Raw genomic sequence first — 22,051 nt, forward strand, 5'->3', positions numbered from 1 at the left:
TGAAAAAGCATGAAATGAGCATCCAGATGAACTTGCCTTACCAGATATCAGAATATTTTATTCCTGTATTAGTCAGGATAAGCTATATCAGGGTGAATAACAAAATAATCCCAAACCCTAGTATCTTAATATAACAAAAATTTATTTCCCAACTCGTACTACATGTCCAAAATGATTGGGCAGCAGCCTGGGTTATATAGTTACTTGGGAATTCAAGGTAATTAAGACCTGTCTTCTTGTAGCTGCATCATTTGGGACTTGGCAGGAGAGAATACATGGAGAAGTCTCTCTCTCTTTCTCTCTCTCTCTCTCTGACACACCCACACACTCTCTCTCTCTCTCTTTCTCTTCTGTGCTTCATCCTAGAAATGACATATATCATTTCCACTCACAGCCTATTGGCTAAATTAGTCACAAGGCTCTGCCTAACTGCAAGGGGGCTAGGCAAAGTAGAAGATCATATTAATCAAATATGTATACATACATATATACATGGTATTGCTGTAGGAGTAGACAAATGGATCAGTAGGAAAGACTGGAGAATATAACTATTAAATCACATGTATATGTAAATTTAATCTATGACAAGGATAATGGTTTAATTCACTAGGAAAATAGAACTGTCAAAACTAGCTAATTATATGAAAAGGAAAATACTTTACATAATATAAAATAACAAACTGCAGGTGAATTAAAGACCTCATCGGAAAGAAAAAGAAAGAAAGAAAAAGGAAGAAAGAAAGAAAAAAGAAAAGCAAGAACTGCCAAGAAAACCCAGGATATTTATATGGAAAAAAGCCAGGATTTTGTAAAACTTTTTAAACCAAGACTTGAAAACCCAAGTGTTATTAAAGTAAATAAAGACGACATAAAAATTGTTTTTTTATGACAAATACATAAATTCAAGAGATAAATAATAGCATTAGAAAAATACTTGAAATATTCATGACAGGCAAAGTGTTTATATCTATAATACACAAAGAGCTCTGAGAAAAAAAGTGCCTGGAAAGCAATCCAACAGAAAAAGGGACAAGGCATGTGAATAGACAAATTATAGAAGGGAAAATCCACATAGCCAAAAAAATCTTAGAAATTCAAATTTTCTAGTAGGAAAATAAACACTATGTATAAGCAATGTTATAATATTTTACATATTTTAGAATGACAAAGCTAAGAAGACCTCTAATACCCATTACTGGAAGCAGTGATGAGAGATCCAGGGTGGAAGAGTTCCCTCCCACGAGAACATTTCTCCTTTGCAACCTGTCTAAATGAGGGCGTGCTGTGCTCCCCCAGGCATCACTGGAATTTTCTCTTCGGGTTTAGGAGTGCCTGGAGTACCAGAGAGTGCAAGGTGAGGTTCATATAAATGCTGAAATTCCAGGCTTCAACAAAACCAAAGTGAACTAGCAGATTCCTCCACCCCCACCCACCCCCCTCGCCCCGCGAGAGGATCCGATTTTAGCCCGGCATAAATCCGTACAATACATTTCCAAGCCTTGAAGCACTTCCTGCCAGATACGTTGCTTGCTCCCCGAAGAGGCGCGCAAGCAGGCAGGACTAGTGCGTAAACGCCGCTCCCGGGAGAATGCGGGCTTGCGCCAACCCGAGCCTCTGCGCTGGGCCCTGCTACCCATCCCCACCCACGTCGCACAGTTTTGAGTCCCCGCAGTGAAAAGAGGGGAGACAGAGTATGAATAGATGGCCCCCAGAAAGACTCCGAAGGTTTAGTTTCCCCGGAGAACCGTATCTCCTGGGCGCTCTGGGCTGGAAAGCCCTCCAAACCTCAGCCCATCTCGGCTTTTCCAAAACGGTTCGCACCCACGGGCGAGCCTTTCCCACCTCCTTCCCAGTGCCCGACACCAGCTCCGCGGTTTGAAATGGCCTTCGACTGGCAGATGAGGCCTTGAAGTCCGCCGGGGGGCGGGGGGGCGGAGTGGGGAGAGAAGGGGGACAAAACGGCCTTCCAGTCCCTATGCAAAACTGCGAGGGAGTAAGGAAAGGAGCCCCCGACGCCACCCGTACGGGCTCTGGCCCGCAGGCCCCGGAGGCGCAGAGGTAGAAGCTGCTAGGTCCCCGGGCGGTGAACGCGAGGCTGCAGTGGGTGCTGGCAGAGAGCCCAGAGAGGCGCGTCTGGGCGACACACTGCTTATAGGTGGCTCCTGCGCTCACCAAGCTTCGTAGGGAGCCCAGCCCAGTCTCGGCTGCCTATGCAGGAGGCTCAACTGTAGAGCTCAGCTGGAGGTTTTCAGGGACCTAGGGGCCAAGTCACCGGCGAGTCTGTGGAACGTGTCCCCAAAGCTTAGTCTATCCTTGCTTCCCCAGGGGAATCGGTCCTCCCAGAGAAGGGAACTAGGTATTTGGGGTTATTTCCTAAACACGATCTCAGGAAAGTTGTTTTCCGGAGACCTGGAACTGGGCATTGTCACCTCTTCCTTCTCGGTAGCAGCCAGAGCGAGCCCGTGGTACACTCGGGCTGGAGAGAGGCCCGGAGCGCAGCGCTGGCACGTCGCCCCCACACTTGCCCGACTCCCACAGCCACAGGCAGGCGCCTCTGCAGAGCTGTCGCAACGCTCCGGGCTGCTCTCCCTGGAAGTTGTTGTGTCCATCCCTACAGCTCTTTCTCAAATCCTTCCTTTCTGTTCTTCCAGCTGCAGAGTCCGTCCGGCGCAATTACTCCGAGGCTACCTAGCGCCCCCTCGCGGAGTGCGTAGGGCGCGGGGCTTGAGACTCTCGCAGCAGGTAGCCGCAAAAGGCGAGGTGGCTGCGTTGGTGGAATGAGACAGTTGCCAACAGCTGGTTCAGCTGCGGCGCTGCGCACGAGGACTGGCGAGTACGCAACCCAGGTACTGCCCCTTCTCGGTGACGTCTCTGCAGAGGGTTATAAAAGCTTCGCGCGCAGCCTGCCGAGGTTCTGCTAACTCCCGAGCCAAGCAGGACCCGAGCCAAAGAGGCGCCTGCGAAGCTGCAGGCGGCGGCGGCAGCGCAGCAAAAGCAAAGGAAAAATCTCCAGACGGACAAGGGGCCACAGAATCCCCGCCGTAGACTCAGAACTTTTACAGGTCGTGCTGTGACGAACACTCTCCCCTTCGCCCCTAAGTCCTCCTGCAGAACAGGGCTTTGCATTTGCCGTTGCGAGCAGCGGGAACAGGAGTTGCAAGCAGCAGCAGGTGCAGAAAGGTCTCCTGCTTCCCGGAACCGTTACCCGTGGAATTTCTTTCCTTTTTCCAGTCCCACGGAGTAGAGACACTCTCCGGATTTCTGAACTCAAATGCTTCCTGATGCTTGAAAGTGGAGGAATTCAGAGCCACGAGAAGCAGCGCATCTAGAAGCGTTTATCTTCTGAGCGCCAACTCTCCTGCTTGCAAGAAAAGAGTTCTGACCAGAAACAGCCTGCAGCCCTCCTGTCTTGGTTAAACAGGACCCTGACCCCAGCCGTCAGCCTCAGGGCCTGCTGCAAAGGCGGGGTGTGTGCAGGGAGGAGGGCTTAACCACTTGGCGGGGGAATGGATAACGTTCTCCAGGTAGACTCAGACCTCTTCCCCAATATCTCCACCAACACCTCAGAGCCCAACCAGTTCGTGCAGCCGGCCTGGCAAATTGTCCTTTGGGCAGCTGCCTATACGGTCATCGTGGTGACCTCCGTCGTGGGCAACGTGGTGGTGATGTGGATCATCCTGGCCCACAAGAGAATGAGGACAGTGACTAACTATTTCCTGGTGAACCTGGCTTTCGCAGAGGCATCCATGGCTGCATTCAACACGGTGGTGAACTTCACCTACGCTGTCCACAATGAGTGGTACTACGGCCTGTTCTACTGCAAGTTCCACAACTTCTTCCCCATCGCTGCTGTCTTCGCCAGCATCTACTCCATGACTGCTGTGGCCTTCGATAGGTGAGCTTGCCCTTTGTGGAGAAGGGAGGAAGTGTCCATAGAGGACCATGGCATTGCTGGGAGCTTCCAGGTTGCACTGCGCCTGGCTCAAGGTGGAGTTTGGTCACCTGTACCCTGGGGTTTTTGCTGACAGCCAACTAAGTCAGTTGTTAATGGGGAACTTTATCTTATTTCACCATTTCCTTTTCTATTTCCTTTTCCCTTTTCTCCTCCTTTTCACTCATTGCCAGTCTCCCTTTCTTCACACACCTCCTTTTTCCTTCGTTTAACCCTATTTTCTTCACCCCTCCTGCACTCATCTCCTTGACACTTTCCTTTCCACTCCTGCTTTGCTTCTTTCCATATATTCATCCTCTCCTTTACCCTGAAGGCCTGAAGGGGATACCCAGAACTTGGCCAAGGGGCTGGCCTTTGACTGGGGCTTTGTGAATCTCTGCAAGCCTACTATTATGCTGGGGAGCCTCTTGGTGCCTTCCAGTTTTAAGTATGTCTAAGCAAAATTTCTCATTTTTCACTTTTTCCTGGACATTCGGAGATCTTCTGCTCCCACCTCAACTCTCCAATATTATTTGTATGTGAAGAGCATTTCATTAGAATCATAAAATACTCAGGATTCTAATTTGGCTCTGTCTATGCTGCTGGGAGCTCTCATTCAAGAATGAGAGGCAGCTAGGCTGTTCCTCAGGAACTCCACAGATAGGGACCCAGGGAGCTTACCCAGGAGCTTTTCTAAATTTCTCTTGTCATGTAAGGTCAATGTTTTTAACCTGTCTGTATCCACAGAGAAACGTGCTTGGCAAAGGCAATTGAAAGCTCTTTCCTGCAACTAACTAGGATTTCAGAAGCTCATTGAAAATGAAAATGTTGGCATTTTCAAATACTGGGGCTAGCATTTTGGAATGAATGGCTCCTCAGGTGGCAGGATGGAAAATTGATTATTAGAGCACAGCTTTATCTGTATTGACATTTTTGTGGGTGTTATAGGTCTCTAATGTGTATATCTATGTGTGCACAATTATTAAATGCTTACCTGGGATGCGGAGGTATGTTGAAAACACCTGCCAGTATGATTTTAAAATGGCTTCTTTCCATGGCCTTGATGAAATCAATGAATTATGAGAAACCCAAAGAAGGACTTAGAAGAAAAATCCCCCCCCCCAAAAAACTTCCCAACTACTAAACTCTTTTAGCATAAAGATTGTTTATCATTTGCAATTGATTTAAGGTCTCTTTCAGCCTCTATAGCCAATCAGAGAAATGTTTCCAGCTTTGGGGTGGTGTCCAAATGCTGATTTTTAAGTTCCGTGTACATCTCCCTTTATGTACCTCTATGTGCTTGATACGTTGTGTAAAACAGGTTGTGGTGAATCAATTTATGTTTTAAAGGTGGAAGGTAAACCAATTACTCAAAGTGCTACTGAAATGAATTCTTTTGTAAATTTATCTTTTATGGTACTTTAATTTTCAGATATTAAGTTTGTTGAAAGTGAAGTATGCCTATAAATCTTTCTGCACTGACTTGCTCCTTTAACTGCGCAGCAGACCCTTACATTTAGAAAACCCAGAGCATGATAAATGACTGAATACAGGTGCAGTGAAACCTGCTGTGATTTCAGCCTTGATGAACTTTAAATTAGAGGGAAAGTTGCTATTTTAAATGCACTTGGGCCTTGTGTGGGCTCAAGGGAGACCTGTCAGTCAGTGTGCACCTGAGCATTGAGTAGCTGATGGAGCACCAGCAGCCGGCTCTCTTGCTTTGGCTTACACAGAATTGACATGTTCCACAGCCATGCTCTTTCTCTTTGAACTTAGAAGGCAGGGGGCAGGAGTCAGGGTCAAAGTCTTCACACTGGATTGAGTAGGGAGCCAGATTTTGGCTGCCTTGACCCTGGCATCTCAGGCTCCATTTTTCTTTCTCTCTAGGCAAACCAGAGACAGGACCCTGACCCTGCATGACACCTGCTCAGTGAGGGAAATGACAGCAGTGAGAAATGTCCCCAGGTCCCTAATGTACAGATACAGCCCAGGGAGATTATCAACGTCATGCTCAAGGTTAGAATTCAAGGTAGAGGTTGGGATTAGGCTCCAGGGCTCTGTCTCCAAGTGCTCCTTCTATTTTTCCTTGCTCAGCCTCATGAGCACAGTGAATTAATTCCCCACAGGCCCTGTGCTGGAGGTTGCTCCACTGCATTTGTGGTCATCCATTCTCTCCCAAGAATGTTTTAGAAAGGAAAGGGGCTGTCAGCTCTCTCCATATGAATTATCTCTCCTTTCTTCACCAAGACAGTGCAGACTTTAAGGAAATGGTAAATTATCTTTTTGTATGTTTCCGTGAATTTTTAACAGATAATGTCTAAGTCAAGTCTTTAAAAACAAAAGCAGCATGGTTTTCCTGATTATAAAATTAAACCTGTTCATTGCAAAAACTTGGGAAATATGAAGAACATGGACACAAAAGTACAAATCAACCATTACTTCACCATGTAAAAATAACACCTGTTAACATTTGAATTTCTCTTCTATGACTAATACACTACATAATTGAGGTCAGATTCTATATAATTTTGCAGCTTATTTTTTTCCCATTGATAGTAATAGAAATCATTAATAACGCTTTCCCATGTTATTAAGAAGTCTTCAGTAACTTAATCTTAATGGCTTCCTATTATTCCATTATATGAATGTGCTATTATTACTTTAACCATCCCCCTACTGTTGGGCATTTAGGTGGTTTCTAATTTTTTTTTGCCTTATGGTTAATGCACTAATAAACATGTCTATATGATAATTTTGTTTTGCTTTCTTGATTATTTCCTTAGGATAGATTCCCAAAAGTGGAATTACTGGGTCAGATGAAATGAATTAAGAAAAAAACCTTTTTCTCCCAATTTTAAGGGATTGTAAACTCTGAGCAAAGCAAAGAACACATCTGTTCTGTCTTGTTTACTTTATCTCCTCAGCACAAAGCAGAGTGTCTGGCACCTAATGGTCACTACACATTTATTAAATAAGTGGATGAATGAATAAAATAATACATCTTCCCAGAAGAACATTTTGAAAATATATAAAATTATAAAGAAAATGTAAAAAGTATCTACAATCCCACTACTGACAGATAACCGGTTAAAATTCTGGAATGCTAGCTTATACTGGCTTTTTCTATCTGCATTATTTATGCCACATACAGTTACTCACACCTTTAAGGATGAATTTTGGATCATAATAAAACAGTTCAATAGTTGCTTTTTGTTTTTTGTTTAATTCCTTAACATCATATCGTGGGCATTTTCCATCCCATGCAAAATGGGATTTTTAATGGATGCGTTATATTGCATGGCTATACTCATTTATTTTACCATTCTTCTGTTTTTAGATGTAAATTATTTCCATTTTTAATAATTACAAATATCCTAGACATAAATCTTTTTTTTTAAAGATTTTATTTATTTATTTGAGAGAGAGAATGAGAGACAGAGAGCATGAGAGGGAGGAGGGTCAGAGGGAGAAGCAGACTCCCTGCCAAGCAGGGAGCCCGATGCGGGACTCGATCCCGGGACTTCAGGATCATGACCTGAGCCGAAGGCAGTCGCTTAACCAACTGAGCCACCCAGGCGCCCCCTAGACATAAATCTTTAAGAGCATCCCTTGTTCTCTCCTTGGAATAAACTCCTTGATATGGAATTGCTAGGTCAAACTGTCTTGGTAAACTTTGCCAAATTTCCTTCTAGAACCAAAATGTATACAGAGAAAAAACCTTCAGCTATAGATTGTAGTACTAATTTAATTCTTTTCTGTTATCTTTCCATAGAGTGGGGAACGAGCCGGTGGGGCGTGTCTACTTCTGAAGAAAAAATACGTATTTATTGGAGGCAGTGTTTACCTAGAATAAAAAGGTTGCAGAGAGAGGGGCATCTGGGTGGTTCAGTCAGTTGAGCGTCTGACTCTTGATTTCGGTCAGGTCCTGATCTCAGGGTTATGATCTCGGGGTCATGATCTCAGAGTCATGAGATAGAGATCGAGCCACATGTGGAGCCCCGAGCTCAGCGTGGAGTCTGCTTGAGATTCTCTCCTTCTCCCTCTGCCCCTCCTCCCCCCCACTTGCATGCTCTCGCTTTCTCTCTTTCTCTCTCATATAAATAAATCTTTTTAAAAAAATGGTTGCAGAGACAATATATACCTAAACAAGAGCAGGTCTAACTCTAATTAAACTCCAAAAAACACCAGGGATTTCACTTTTTGAAACTCTGTAATTTCTCTCACCCAGGGAAAAAAAATTTCCCTGTTACAAAACTTAAAAGGCACGTGTGATGTTTCAAAAAATTGGAAGTTGGAGGACACTGAGGTGACACCTCCATTTTGCAGGGACCCATGATGGTTGCCGGTTCCAGTACTGCAGAGCAACATCTAAGAAGGGAGGAGGGAGACCAATTCTGAAGCTCCACAAGAGGGACTGTAGAGGCAAAAGGCAGGCTGACTGGGAAACAAAGCAACAGAAGGCTTAGACAAGCACTGGGCTTGGGCACTGCCTTTAGCCTTTAGCTCAGGTCATGATCCCAGAGTCCTGGGATCAAGCCCCACATTGGGCTACCTGCTTAGTGGGGAGACTGCTTCTCCCTCTCCCTCTTCCCCCCCCCACCTATGCTCGTACTCTCTCTTGATCTTTCTCTCTCTCAAATAAATAAATAAAATCTTTTTTTAAAAAAAGAAAAAGAAAAGCACTGGGCTGGTGACACTGCTTCTCCACATGGAAGGAGCAGGTGTAATTCCAGTGATTTGAAAGGAGAAGATTGCTCACTCCTCACACTGGTTCTGGATCTTCTGTTTGAGTGAAAGGAAACATCTAAATTATGATGGTCTCTGAACAATATGAAATATGGTCAGGACCAAAAATATAGTTGCCAGATAGGTAATGGTGAAGGCAAAAGAAAAAGTGAGCTCTCTGAGAGAGTAAAAGAGGAACCAAGAGCAAAAGTATGCATAAATAACAGAAACTTCCCATGGTTCTGTGGTGTCTATCCCACTCTTCCAGTCACACTCAGCTACAAGTTCAAATAGCCTGCTTCCCAGGTCTCCACTAGACCTGCAGTCTGTCCTTGAACCCCACCTTATTGGCTAGACTTGGATCCCATTGTATATCTCAGGTCAGTTCTTCACTACCCACAGGTCAGACATAGATTTTAGAATTCTTTGCACTAATTTAGATGAACCTTATAACCTATGACCAAGCATCTCTGTGATACTGAGAATGGTCATTGACTAGAAGCTCGTCCACCACAACTGACCCTGTCTTTTCAAATCCAGAATATCAAATGTCTTGAGTTGACATGAATCAAACTTGATCTTGTTACATCTGGGATGGGTCAGTTAGGCTGGAGGACCTTTCCTAGAGAGGTTCAATGCCCACTTACTCTCTGGAGCTGTCCCACTACACTTGCCACATCCTGTCCCTACTCATGGGAACTCCCAGTGTCCTGAATGGTCAAGGGCCTTGGTTTTTCAAAAAACTGGCAGAAATATAGGTTCAATTGAAGGAGAATGTAGAGTAATTCTCAGTGTAAACACATGTAGTAGGACCACAAGACTTTGTTACTATTACTGATGTTAAACTAGCAAATGGTGAATGAAGATCATGAGGGAGAAACACTCAGTTAAACCTGGACAAAGATCTTCAGTACATCAAGGGAAAATGCCACCAGGTAATGTGATGTTTCTTAACACAAGGCCTCATGTCTTCCCTCAAAGGCCTTATGCTGTATATTGAGGCAAATAAAACTGATTTAGAGATAACTACAATACAAGGTGTTACATGATGTATTTTATATGGATTGTACAGACAAATTCAATATGAGAGAAGAGGAGGAACATTATGTCCAGTGATGATCAAGGTAGACTCCAAAAAGTGGCATTTGACTTTGACCTCGAAGATTAGATCAAATTTTTTAGAGAGGATGATAAAGAAAGGTGACATTCCAGATAAAAGAAACTGTTTGGCAAAAGCGTGGAGGTAAAAAGTTGCAAAGTGTTTGGGAAGAATGACTGACTCAATTGAAGTGAGTTCACAAGTAAATCAGGGAATGAATGGAGAGGTTGGTAGGAAGAAGATGAGTACAGGTTTTGTTGGATTTGATGTGAAAATATAACAATTAGTAGGAGATGCCCAACAAGCAACTTGAGATATGGGGCTAGAGACTGAGAAGCCAGGGATGAAAATGTAGATTTAGGAGTTTTCCAAACCGATGGCTTATTGGAGTTTGAAAGTTAAGAACATCTCGTTTCCAGAGAAGAGGCAAAGAGGCCAAATATTCATGAGAATGTCCTATCAAGCAATAGGAGAGGGAAAAAGAAGCAGAGAGACAGTGGAGAAATCAGGATAGGTGGATTGACAAAGGTTAAGAGAAATGACTTGTGGTTGATTCTATTCATTAGTATCATTAGAATCCAGAAACTACCAGGGATTTCACTTTTTGAAACTCATCAGAGGACATTGGATTTGGTAATTAGTGAACATTGGTGAGCTACGATAGATAGTATCAGCAGAGTATGGTAAAGAGGCAAAAAATTAGAGGCAAAGAGGGGAATGGCCTCTTCCTCACCCATCCATCCATCCAACCATTACTGAGGACCTACCATATGCCAAATGCTGAGGCAGTAAAACATGACTTTGTTCTTTCATCTTTGGGGATTGATAAAGTCATGAATGCCATTATAACCCAAAGTAATTAATTCCATGCTGAGAAAGTTTGGAGACAGAGGGAGGAACTACCCTTGGGAGTCTGGGAAAGACTTAACTGGTAAAAGAAAGAAAAGGAAGAGAAGGAGGGAGAGGAGGAGGAGAAAAGAAAGCAAAGTACAGAGAAAACAATGTGGAGTTGTTTTTTTTTTTAATTAACTTCAAGAACACTGAGCTGGGAATTATAATGATTTATTAGTGTTTGTCACTTGGAAACTAGAAAAGAGATTTCATGTTAATAAAATTGATAATGATACCTTATATTTGTATGCTCTCTAATCTGATGTCTCATCAAATTCTAAACAAGCAATGGGGATTCTGTTTCTGCCTTGGGAAGACTATTAGAAACAATTTCTTTTAGCATTGTTCTCCCACTCTTTACTCCCTCATAGCTTGGAGACCCATGCAATTTGCATTCCTGTGCTTTAGATGTCTGCCTACGTAGTCCCACTCAACGTGGCTCTTGAATGCTATATCATCTAAGGAAAGTTGTCATTGAGGCATAAAAGTGAGGTAAGGGTCCTACTGTGCCAGAGAGGATGTTAGAGACTTTGGATCATTTTCCACCCAGACAAAAATTCAACCCACCACCTTCTAGATGGGGCCATTGTAAGAATATAAAATTCTGCTTAAATATTTTACTCAATCTGGCTCATTTGTTAAACTCATTCCATTTTGAATCATAAAATTATTCCTTTTGTTGAACTGAAATCTGCCTCTGGTTATGGGCTACTCCCATTAATATAATGCCTCTTCTATGTGGCAGTCTTTTAGATATATCCCTCCTGAAGCTTCTCCATCCCTGCTTAACTGTTCCTGGTTCCTTCATCTTTCCATCCTCCTTAGTCTCTACTGGCTATTCCTATTTGTTAATAGTCCTCTTAACTGAGAGTTTAACTAATACCCAGAACTGAACATTACCTTGTTACAATTACTTTGTCCAGGTTCACCTGCTGTAGGACTGGCATCCTATACCTGATGACTTTGTTCTCTTAGACTTAGCACAAGTACCATCACCACTAAGCCTTCAAGTCTCGGTGAAGTATATCCTTCTTACCTATTCTCACATTATTTATACAATTGTCTATAATTTGTTGTTCTCTCCCACAGCTCCCTGCCTACTAGATTACATTACAAGCACCATGAAAACAGGGATGCTTTATCCCTGTTCCCAGCAGCTATCCAGTTGCCTGACACAGAGTAGGTATTCATTACAATGTATGGATAGTGGTTGACTTGACTGTACCTCTATTCTACACACATCAACCAAAATCTGAAAACCAGACCCAATGCATTAGGTAGACATCAAAGCACACCTAAGATGTTATGCCTTGAAGCAAAAGAAAAATTGGGCCAAATATATGCCTACAATGGAGTTTTGCTACACTATAGAACATTTGGTTCAGAACCCCCTGTTCTAGAATAACTATGTGTTCTAATTCACACTTGCATTTTCCACACTCCACTTAACTGGGCCCCTTTGGATTCTTGACCCACACCCTGTCCCCAAAAGATATTGTACCCCAGGAGAACACTTCTAATCAAGGGAGGTGTTTATCATTTCTATCATTCTACCTATCATTTCTCCAGTCTTTCCAGGAATACTGGAAACTCAGATATTTTAGGACCCTCCTATGGCCCAACTGTTGTCAACCCCCTAGCTTTTTCTCCAAAACCCCTACTAGCAACAGGAAGCACACTCTGTTTTACTTGTCCTTTCTGAGTCACGACAAGCAGAAGCCTAACCTCCAACCAGCACTCTAAATCCTGTGTCCACAGTAGTTGTCTGAACATATAGTCCATACTATATTAAAATAGCACAGACACAGAAAATTTCCAGCAGATGACCCAAGAAAGTCATTGACCTGGAGGACAGACTGAGGAACTGGCTTCCATTACCCAAACCTCCTCTCTTGTCACCTTGAGAAACTATGGTTCCAACTCATGGAAGAGAAGATATGAGGCTCTATGGATGAGGAATCCCCAGTGATGAAGAGATGCTTTAATGATGTCCTTAAGACATAAATCTCGGCTTGAGTATTAATGCAACACATGAAGCTCTAGGAAATTTGTCTAAGCAGGCTTGAGCCTAGTGCCTTGCTCCTCTTTTTTATAATTCTTTACTTGATCTACTCTCCAATTCAGCTTTATCACTATATTTAATATTTGGGACTTTCTATGGAGTGCCTTTCATGTCTTTTGTGTAAGAATATCTTTTAATAACCTTACATCTAACCCTTGATAATGGAGTTTAGTGTAGGAAAGAGCACAGGCAGTGGTCCCAGCAGTGCTTCTACCATTTACTAGATGTGCGAACGTAGGTAAGACCCTTAATCTCTCTGGGCCTCAGTTTCCCCATCTGATAAAAGGGGTATAATAAAAGTTACCTCGTAGAGTATTGTTGCAAAGAGAGAGGGAAAGGGAAAAGTATGGAAATGTATGGGAAATTGCTGATTCATTGCCTTAAATCTGGTAAGAGCTCAGTTAATGGCTGTATTATGATCTATAATAAACCCTGACACACCATTATACCCATTCTACACACCCATTCCTGTCTCAGCTCCTCTTGAATTCCTTCTATATCAAGTATAAAAGGGTGAAACATTTATATCCCTGCTCCCCCCATTATAGTTTAAAATCCTCCAAATTGGGACAGCGAACCTCTTGCCAGATGCTTTCTAGCATCCTTCCCACCTATGGAAATACACACTCTACAGAAGCATGGCATTTGGATTTGTATATCACAGTCCAGAAAAACTAAGTCATTTTCATTTATACCATCTCTAAAACCACACATTCACTTCCTACATCCTGTATGTTGCAAAGTCACCACTGTCCCATGGAGCATCATTTGAGTGTTTAATGTCTGAGGGAGAAATGACTGAGGGTCATAGCAAAAATGTGTAAGGGAAGAAAATGCCTGAAGATAATAGCATAACACTCTTACAGCTGCATGTGTTTTAGTTGATATTCAATTTGTTAAAGTTATTTCTTTTGCCTTTGAACACATCTTATAAATCTTGGAAGTTTTGTTATAAGTCTAGTTAAAGTGTTAAACATTCACTTGCCCTTTGTCCTTTGATTAATATTCAATTAGCTCCTAAACATAAGATGGAGTAATTCCTCCTAAATATTTTCACATTTGCAAACTTAATCAAATGATCTTGCATATTTCCAGTTAGTCACAAATTTTTACAAATATAAAAATCAAATAATCTTAAAAATGTATACAGCATCTTGTGAGTTGATTACTAAATTCCCTTAAATATTTCAAATCTAATACACAAATTAATACATCTGGTTTTCTTGAAACTTCAAATCCCTTAAAATGACTTAAAAATAGAAGAAACAAAATCTTTCTCTGGACTCACATAGTTCTGACAAACCTAATAAATCAAACCTTCCATACTTGGCATATTAAATTATCTTAAAGCATTTCAACCTCCTAAGAATTAAACTCACAAGTAAATGAGGTTCTTATGAGCCTCTAAATATTGACTACAAAATTAATTATTTAAATCCTCCTAAGTATTTCAATTAAAATTATAAATCTGGTAAGTCAAATTCTGTAATCTATCAGATTCTCATTTCCAACATATTAAAAACAAATCACCCACAAATAACATACTGATCATAAAACTCACTACTTTACACACACTTCTTACATAGAACACCATTTCTTCATTGTCAATTGAATTTTACAAAATGCGTTTCCAGGGTTATAAAGCGACATAAGCAGTGGTGGCAAAATCATTGGGGCCATAGGAACCACTGAGGTTCTGGAATCAGGGTTGAGTTGGAGATCGGAATCTGGGTATGTCTCTCAGGAGCCCAAAGCCCTGAGCCCTTTTCATGGTGGGGCTCTGCCTTCACAGTGCCCCCAGGATCCACTCACACCTTACCACTGGAATTGAATAGTCCCAATGTGCCCTGCATCTCCTTGGCTTCCTTCAAGTGTTAGCCTTCTCCAACTTCCGTCTTACCATTTTATCATCTGAATTACATTGATAGAATCATGCAGAGCCTCATTCCACCCCAGACTGCATTCAAGTACTTTACTACCTGAGTAGCATTAACTGCATTCCACACCCTCTTATGTTTTACCTTCTTATAGACCGCCATTCCAAACTAGCTCATTGCCATGGATAAAGTAACCCAAAAAATCACCATCTATCCTGGGTCCTTCAATTCCTTTTTTGAGACTTTGAGGTCATGAAAAATATGTGCCAGAATTTTTCTGGTGTATCCTGCTTCTTCATATGAATCATCAAAAATGGAAGGGTAGTACCTGTTGGTTTTGACAAACTCAGGCTCTCAGCATGTTTCAGATCTATGCCCGGAGACATGTGCGCATCATATGTAGAAGGTCTACGTAGCAGCTTCCGTTCCTCTTGGCATGAAGTCTTCAGTGGCAGGACCTTTCTTCTTGGAGCTTGGAAGGTATCTGGCACACTTGAATCCTCCAATTGGATCATGAGATGGTCTTTCTTCAGATCATCTGGGTTTTCCCTATGAGGACAGACTCTCATGACTTTTTTTTATAGCTCTAGAAGTGCTGAGTTCCTTTCCCTTCCCTTCTCAGTGTCCTAGATATCAGATCATAAAAAATAAGTGATGCTCTGTTCTTACAGCTTAACTCAGTGCCCTAAGCCATATATGGACTGACAAGCAACCACCTTCACAAATCACACTACTGCCTGAGCTCTGACAGGAGGAGTCAATAGTCGTGCTACCTACCCCCTGCTCTGTTATAGAGTATAACTGAGACACTAATTTTGAAAAGTCTAATGTGCACATTTGGTGGTATGTGGGGAGTTAGGAGCATAAGCTTAAATACTCACCTTGTATGATTTATTAATTAATTTTATTTTACTGTGGAGAAATATCCTCTTGAATAATTAAAATGCTCTAGTAAGAGGATTTGTCTGACTCTGAAAATCTTTAAACAAAAGAAAACCCCCAGAAACAGCTGAAATACTCTCCTGAATAGTCCAAGGGAGTCAGAGGGGGCTTAAAAATGCCTGAATTTATGATGGGAACTAAAAGGGGAGCAGTCCTGAGGATGAAATGCAGCTAGTTAACTCAACAACTTAACCGGGCTCTTCTAAGAGAAACTTAGACAATAACCTAGAAATCCTGTGGCCAAATCCGTACCGGCAGCCTCACTTAAATTTGTTTCCAAAGACCAGTTCCTTTCTCTTTCCAGCTGGCATGATGAAGGGTCTGGAAGTTAATATGTTAAAGACTCAGGATATGAGCCATATCACAGCCATCATGGGTTTCAGTGGCCCAATTAAGGCACAGCCAGCCTAACACTAAGCTAAATGCGAAGAAGGTATCCTCTTCCCTTTCTGGCCATTTCCCTCATTAATGCTCTAACCAGCCCAAGTCTGCATTAAGGCACTCCCTGATCCTGCCTCACAAGTGTGTGGTCCCACATTACTGCTCTGTTCTCTTCACAGCCAATCCAATTTAGTAAATTGAGTTGAATCAAGAGAAGAGTAGCCAATTAAAATTCCACTAAGGTGAAAATGATTTGGGCTTCTACCTTCCAAGTCCCCTTTGTATTTTAAAATGGGAGTGTGTCCATTCTGATTACCTACTCCTTTCAATTACCTCCTCATGAGCAGGAAAGAGTGTAGAGAACCAAGACAAACAGTCTTGAGGACAGTCAATATGAGATGTAAAGAATGCTGGGATTTAGGTACTTCCGGGTGTCCAGAGTTTGGCTTTCACAACATGATCCCATGTGTCTACCAAGGAGACAGCTGAGAAGCACAAGGGGCTGTTATGATGAGCCCAGATCACTGCTGAAAGACCTTCTCCTGCCATAATCAGAACTGTCTTAGTTCTGAGGTGCCCGTGAACTCTACGTTTGTGTTTAGCTGGTGAAACGAGGGTGAATTTGCTTCTGTTCTTCATACTTCTTTGTAAGTCGCTAATTCTCTTTGATAAATATGTAGTATTTTTATAGCTTGGATATTGTCATCAGAAGGGAATTTGGGTCACAGTCCCAGGCAGTCCTAAGGGTCTGGTAGGTTGGGGTTAAGGGCAGCAGTGCAGTGAAGTCCCCGTTTAGGTGGCCAAGGCTGATTCTTTACCTCACTAGCATCTTCAACAATGGATTAATGCTGTTTACAAATCCTGGGGTGAGGGCTGTTTCCAAGAGCTGAATTTTCTGCTAGTGTCTGTCTGGACCCACACTTCATCTAGAAGCTTGCATCCCTTTTTCTTTGTCTGTCTTTCCTTTCTCCTTTTCTCTCCACACCTGGACCAAAAATTCCTTGCTCCATTTCCTCCCGCCTCCTCCTCAGCATTTTGAAAATAGCATGGCTTCGATAAATGTTATTGCCTAAAAAATGGAGTTGGAGCAGACAAAACCAAAAGCTGTTAAATATTAAAAATGCAAAGTACTATGATTTTGATTCCAGAAGGGTATGAATATATTCTTTAAGACTGTTTATTTAGGTCTAAACTTAAGCTACTTTTTAAAAATGGAATATATTTGACATATAACATCGTGTAAATTTAAGGTATACTTAAGTTACTTTTTTAAGAAAAATAACTTACTGTTGAATATTACCTGCACAACTGCAAATTCCCTTCTGATTACATTTAATATATATACTTCTAAAACTATAAAATATTATGTATTCATTAAGGAGAATTAGCACCTTATGGAAAATACAGCATGATGAAGAACAAAAGCAAAATCAGCCCTCATCTCACTGCCCAACACCACTATTGTCAATTCTTAGAAATTATTTCAGTACAGGAATTTTTCCCTATGCATAGGTTATTTTATACAATTATACTCCTGTAGCATATACAATTTTCTTTTTTTTTAAAGATTTTATTTATTTATTTGAGGGAGAGAGAGTGAGTGAGAGAGAGCATGAGGGAGGGGAGGGGCAAAAGGAGAGGAAGAAGCAGAGAAGCAGACTCCCCGCTCAGTAGGGAGCCCACCTTGGGGCTGGATCCCAGGACTCCGGGATCATGACCTGAGCGGAAGGCAGGTGCTTAACTGACTGAGCCACCCAGGCACCCTGGCATGTATAATTTTAAAAATTTAACATAATAAACATTTCATGTAATTAACTGTTCTTCTAAAAGAGCATGCTTCATGGTTACAAAGTATCATAATTTAAAGATTATTTATTTATTTATTTGACAGAGACAGTGAGAGCAGGAACACAAGCAGGGGGAGTGGGGAGGGAGAAGCAGGCTTCCCGCTGAGCCGGGAGCCCGATGTGGGGCTTGATCCTAGGACCCTGGGATCATGACCTGAGCCGAAGGCAGTCACTTAACCAACTGAGCCACCCAGGGGCCCACAAAGTATCATAATTTAAATAACATCCTGAGATCTTGCAGTTGTTTCTAGTTTTTGCTATAATGTATCATTTGTGTGATCAGTATTTCTAGCTACACTTGTACATGTGTGTGACTATGAGGTTATATTCTTAGGAGAAAAGTCTCTTCAGAGCATTGGACATTTAAAAGGCTTTGGCTTCATTCTGCTTACTTGGTCTTCAGAAAGCTTTAGCAATTTGGCAGCGTGAATCAGAATATATACACCCATTGTATGAAAGTGTTCCTTCATATTCCTAACAATTTCAGAAACATCTTTTCCAATTTAAAAGATTTAAAATGTTATTTATGTTTGCATTTCTTACTAATGAGATTGAATATTTTTGTATATTTATTATTCCTTTACATTTTGCTTTTTTGTAAAGCAATTTTTTTTCCTATTCATGACCCTAGGACATTTTTAAATTTAAATCTGCATTTTTAAGTTTCATATTGCATTGCAGAAACTGTGTTAAGGATACAACCTTTTGACTGTCATATGCTGAAAATAGTTTTCCATGTTTCTGGTTACAATTTTAATTTCCTTTTCAGTGATTATCTTAAATTTTTTTTTGTAGTTACATCCATCTGCCTTTTCTTTAATCCATCAGTAATTTAATTTAAATTATATCTGATTTTTTAAATGTCATATATGTTTATCCTGCTGTCTAAACACCATTATCCATCCTGAAAGTCCTATTGGAATTTTTATTGGAGAGGTGTTAAATGTGTTAAATTTAGAAATAAACTTTGGGAAGAATTGTTAGCATATCAAGATTTTTTTTTCAATGTATGAACATGGTGTATATTCTAATCATTCATGCCTATATGTTTTCTTATATAATTTTTTATATTATTCTCCTTTTAATCCTTCACATTTCTTTAAACATTTAAAAAATTAATGTTTTCACTTGCTAATGAAGATGCAATCATTTTCCCATAGTTTTTTCTAATGGGTTATTGTCAGTGTATTCTAAAGCTTCAATATTTTTTTATAGTCGCTATGAAGCCAGCTATCTTAATGAACCCTGTACAGCAGAAGTTCTAATGTTTTTCATGTCACTTTTCTCAGATTTGCCCAATAATCATATAAATCTATAAATCTTTATGTTCTTAAATTTTATATCCAGTGTCTATGTCCTTCTTTTTTATTAAAACTTTCAGAACAATTTTAATTAAAACTGGTAAAAGTAAACATATTTTCTTACCCCTGACTTTCAAAGAATGTTTCTCTTAATATTACGTTAAATAGCGGGCGCCTGGGTGGCTCAGTTGGTTAAGCGACTGCCTTCGGCTCAGGTCATGATCCTGGAGTCCCTGGATCGAGGCCCGCATCGGGCTCCCTGCTCAGCGGGGATTCTGTTTCTCCCTCTGACCCTCCCCCCTCTCGTGCTCTCTCTTTCTCATTCTCTCTCTCAAATAAATAAATAAAATCTTTAAAATACATATATATATTACGTTAAATATGTTGGCTGTTGGTTTAATTCAGAAGTTTAAAAATTATATCATTCAGTTACTAGTTTACCAAGAGAGTTAATCAGATCTAGATATTAATTTATCAATTGTCCTTTTGGCACCCAGCAATACTTTTTTTTTTCTTCTATTGCCTAATTTCTTAGTCTTCAACTGATGTAGAGCTCCTAGAATAGACAGTACTTGGTCTTAGACTTTGTTCTATTAGCACACTGGTAGATTTGCTTGCTAATATTTTACTTATATTTTTGCATCTTTGCTGTAAGGTACAACTGTCATTTCATTTTTTAGTGTTGACTTTTCAAGTTTTGGTTTCAGGGCTATAAGGAAATAAGCATTTTCTAAAATTTATTATGCTTTCTGAAATAAGACTTTGGTGAGAAGCTTTTCTTCCAATCAACTTCCTGGAAGATACTGCTTCCCTCTCTTTCTTTGTTTAGCCATTACACAGTAGTACAGGGCATTTCCCAGGCCCTCCAGGTGAAGCAGAAGAAAAAAGAAATAACACAATAGGTTATTGATTCAGAAAACCAGTGAGAGTGAGGTCTACACAGTAGTTTGCCGGTTTTACCCTCTCAGTTTAGGAGTCTTGCCAGCCAATGATATAATCGCAGGGAAAGAACCCCAGCCACACAGTTCTTGTGAAGATGACCAATGCAAAAGCCAGCCCCAAGGAGCGGGAAGAGCCCAGCAGTGATTCTCTGTGCACTGAAGCTCCTTAGCCAGAGGAAGAGGCTGAGCCTCATGCTCATCTTTTTTTCTGGCACAATACATAGTTTCCCAGGGAAGACACATCCTTGTGGGTAGACACAGATTTTGTAAAATCCAAGAAGATATACGGATAAGCAAAATTTAGCAGGACAGATTTTTTCAGCTTGGGTATACATTTTATAAGACTTTTAAAAAGACTGTGATTGGGGCGCCTGAGTGGCTCAGTCATTAAGCATCTGCCTTTGGCTCAGGTCATGATCCCAGGGTCCTGGGATCGAGTCCCACATCGGGCTCCCTGCTTGGCGGGGAGCCTGCTTCTCCCTCTCCCACTCCCCCCTGCTTGTGTTCCCTCTCTCATTATCTCTCTCTCTGTCAAATAAATAAATAAAATCTTAAAAAAAAAAAACAAGACCATGATTAATAAAATGGCTTATTTAAGGACCTTGATAATTAGCATTTTAGAGGGAAAAATTAAAATTGCAATTTAAAAAAATTAAACTTTATTTTAAAAATATCAAGTTTTATTTTTTCCAGATTCTCCCTTCCCATAAACAATATGAATAAGGCAAGCAAGGAGATACTATCAAAGACATATAAATAAACCTTATTTTGTGGCTTAAAAAATCATTATATATATAGTTTATTGGCTTCTACAATGTTATTATTAACATAAATTTATTTTGGCACATTTTATTTTCACCATCACTTAGCTTTTAAAACAGTCATTGTTTTGTTCCATTAACGTGAACTCTCTCATGCTATGTAGATGGAGATCTAGATATCTATAGAGGGTCAAGACCATACATACTTTTTTTTTAGTTTTTACTTAAATTCCAGTTAATTAATGTACAGTGTAATACTAGTTTCAGGTGTACAATACAGGTGTACAATATATACTTCCATACAAAACCCAGTGCTCATCATGACAAGTGCACTCCTTAATCCCCATCATTTATTAACCAACTCTCCCCCCCCAACACACACACACCTCCTCTCTGTTTGTTCTCTATAGTTAAGAGTCTATTTGTTAGTTTGCCTCTCTCTCTCTTTCTCTTTTTTTTTCCTTTGGCTTGTTTGGTTTGTTTCTTTTCTTTTTTTTTTTTTTTAAAGATTTTATTTATTTATTTGACAGAGAGAGACACAGTGAAAGAGGGAACACAAGCAGGGGGAGTGGGGGAGGGAGAAGCAGGCTTCCCGCTGAGCAGGGAGCCCAATGTGGGGCTCAATCCCAGGACCCTGGGATCATGACCTGAGCTGAAGGCAGACGCTTAACGACTGAGCCACCCAGGCGCCCCTGTTTGGTTTGTTTCTTAACTTCCACATATGAGTGAAATCATATGGTATTTGTCTTCCTCCGGCTGACTTATTTTGCTTAGCATAATACTCTCAAAATAACTTTTGCACAGAGAAGAAAACAATCAACAAAACTAAAGGGCAACCTATGGGATGAGAGAAGATATTTGCAAATGACATATGATAAAGGGTTAGTATCCAGAATATATAAAGAACTTATAAAACAACACCCAGAAACCAAATAATCCAATTTAAAAATGTGCAGAAAACACAAATAGACATTTTTCCAAAGAAGACATACAGATGGCCAACAGACATGAAAAGATGCTCAACATCACTGATCATCAAGGAAATGTAAATCAAAACTACAATGAGATATCACCTCACACCAATCAGAATGGCTAAATTCAACAGCACAAGAAACAACAGGTGTTGGTGAGGATGTGGAGAAAAGGGAACCCTCTTGCACTGTTGTTGGGAATGCAAACTGGTGTAGCCACTCTGGAAAACAATATGGAGGTTCCTCAAAAAGTTAAAAATAGAACTACCCTATGATCTAGCAACTGCACTACTAGGTATTTACCCAAAGAATACAAAAATAC

General features: G+C 40.9%; 1 protein-coding gene across 1 annotated transcript in view; it reads left to right on the top strand.

Annotated features, from left to right (window-relative positions):
* Positions 1 to 2,041: 2,041 nt before the first annotated feature.
* Positions 2,042 to 22,051, top strand: part of TACR1 (tachykinin receptor 1) — a 153,616-nt gene continuing 133,606 nt past the window's right edge. The window contains exon 1 of the mRNA XM_035001208.1: positions 2,042 to 3,895. Coding sequence (XP_034857099.1) covers positions 3,507 to 3,895 — 389 coding nt within the window. The 5' untranslated portion in view covers positions 2,042 to 3,506. The remainder of the gene's footprint in view (positions 3,896 to 22,051) is intronic.

This window comes from Mirounga leonina, unplaced genomic scaffold (assembly GCF_011800145.1).
Source record: "Mirounga leonina isolate KUSES-001 unplaced genomic scaffold, KU_Mleo_1.0 Mir_125, whole genome shotgun sequence".
Classification (NCBI taxonomy): Eukaryota; Metazoa; Chordata; class Mammalia; order Carnivora; family Phocidae; genus Mirounga; species Mirounga leonina.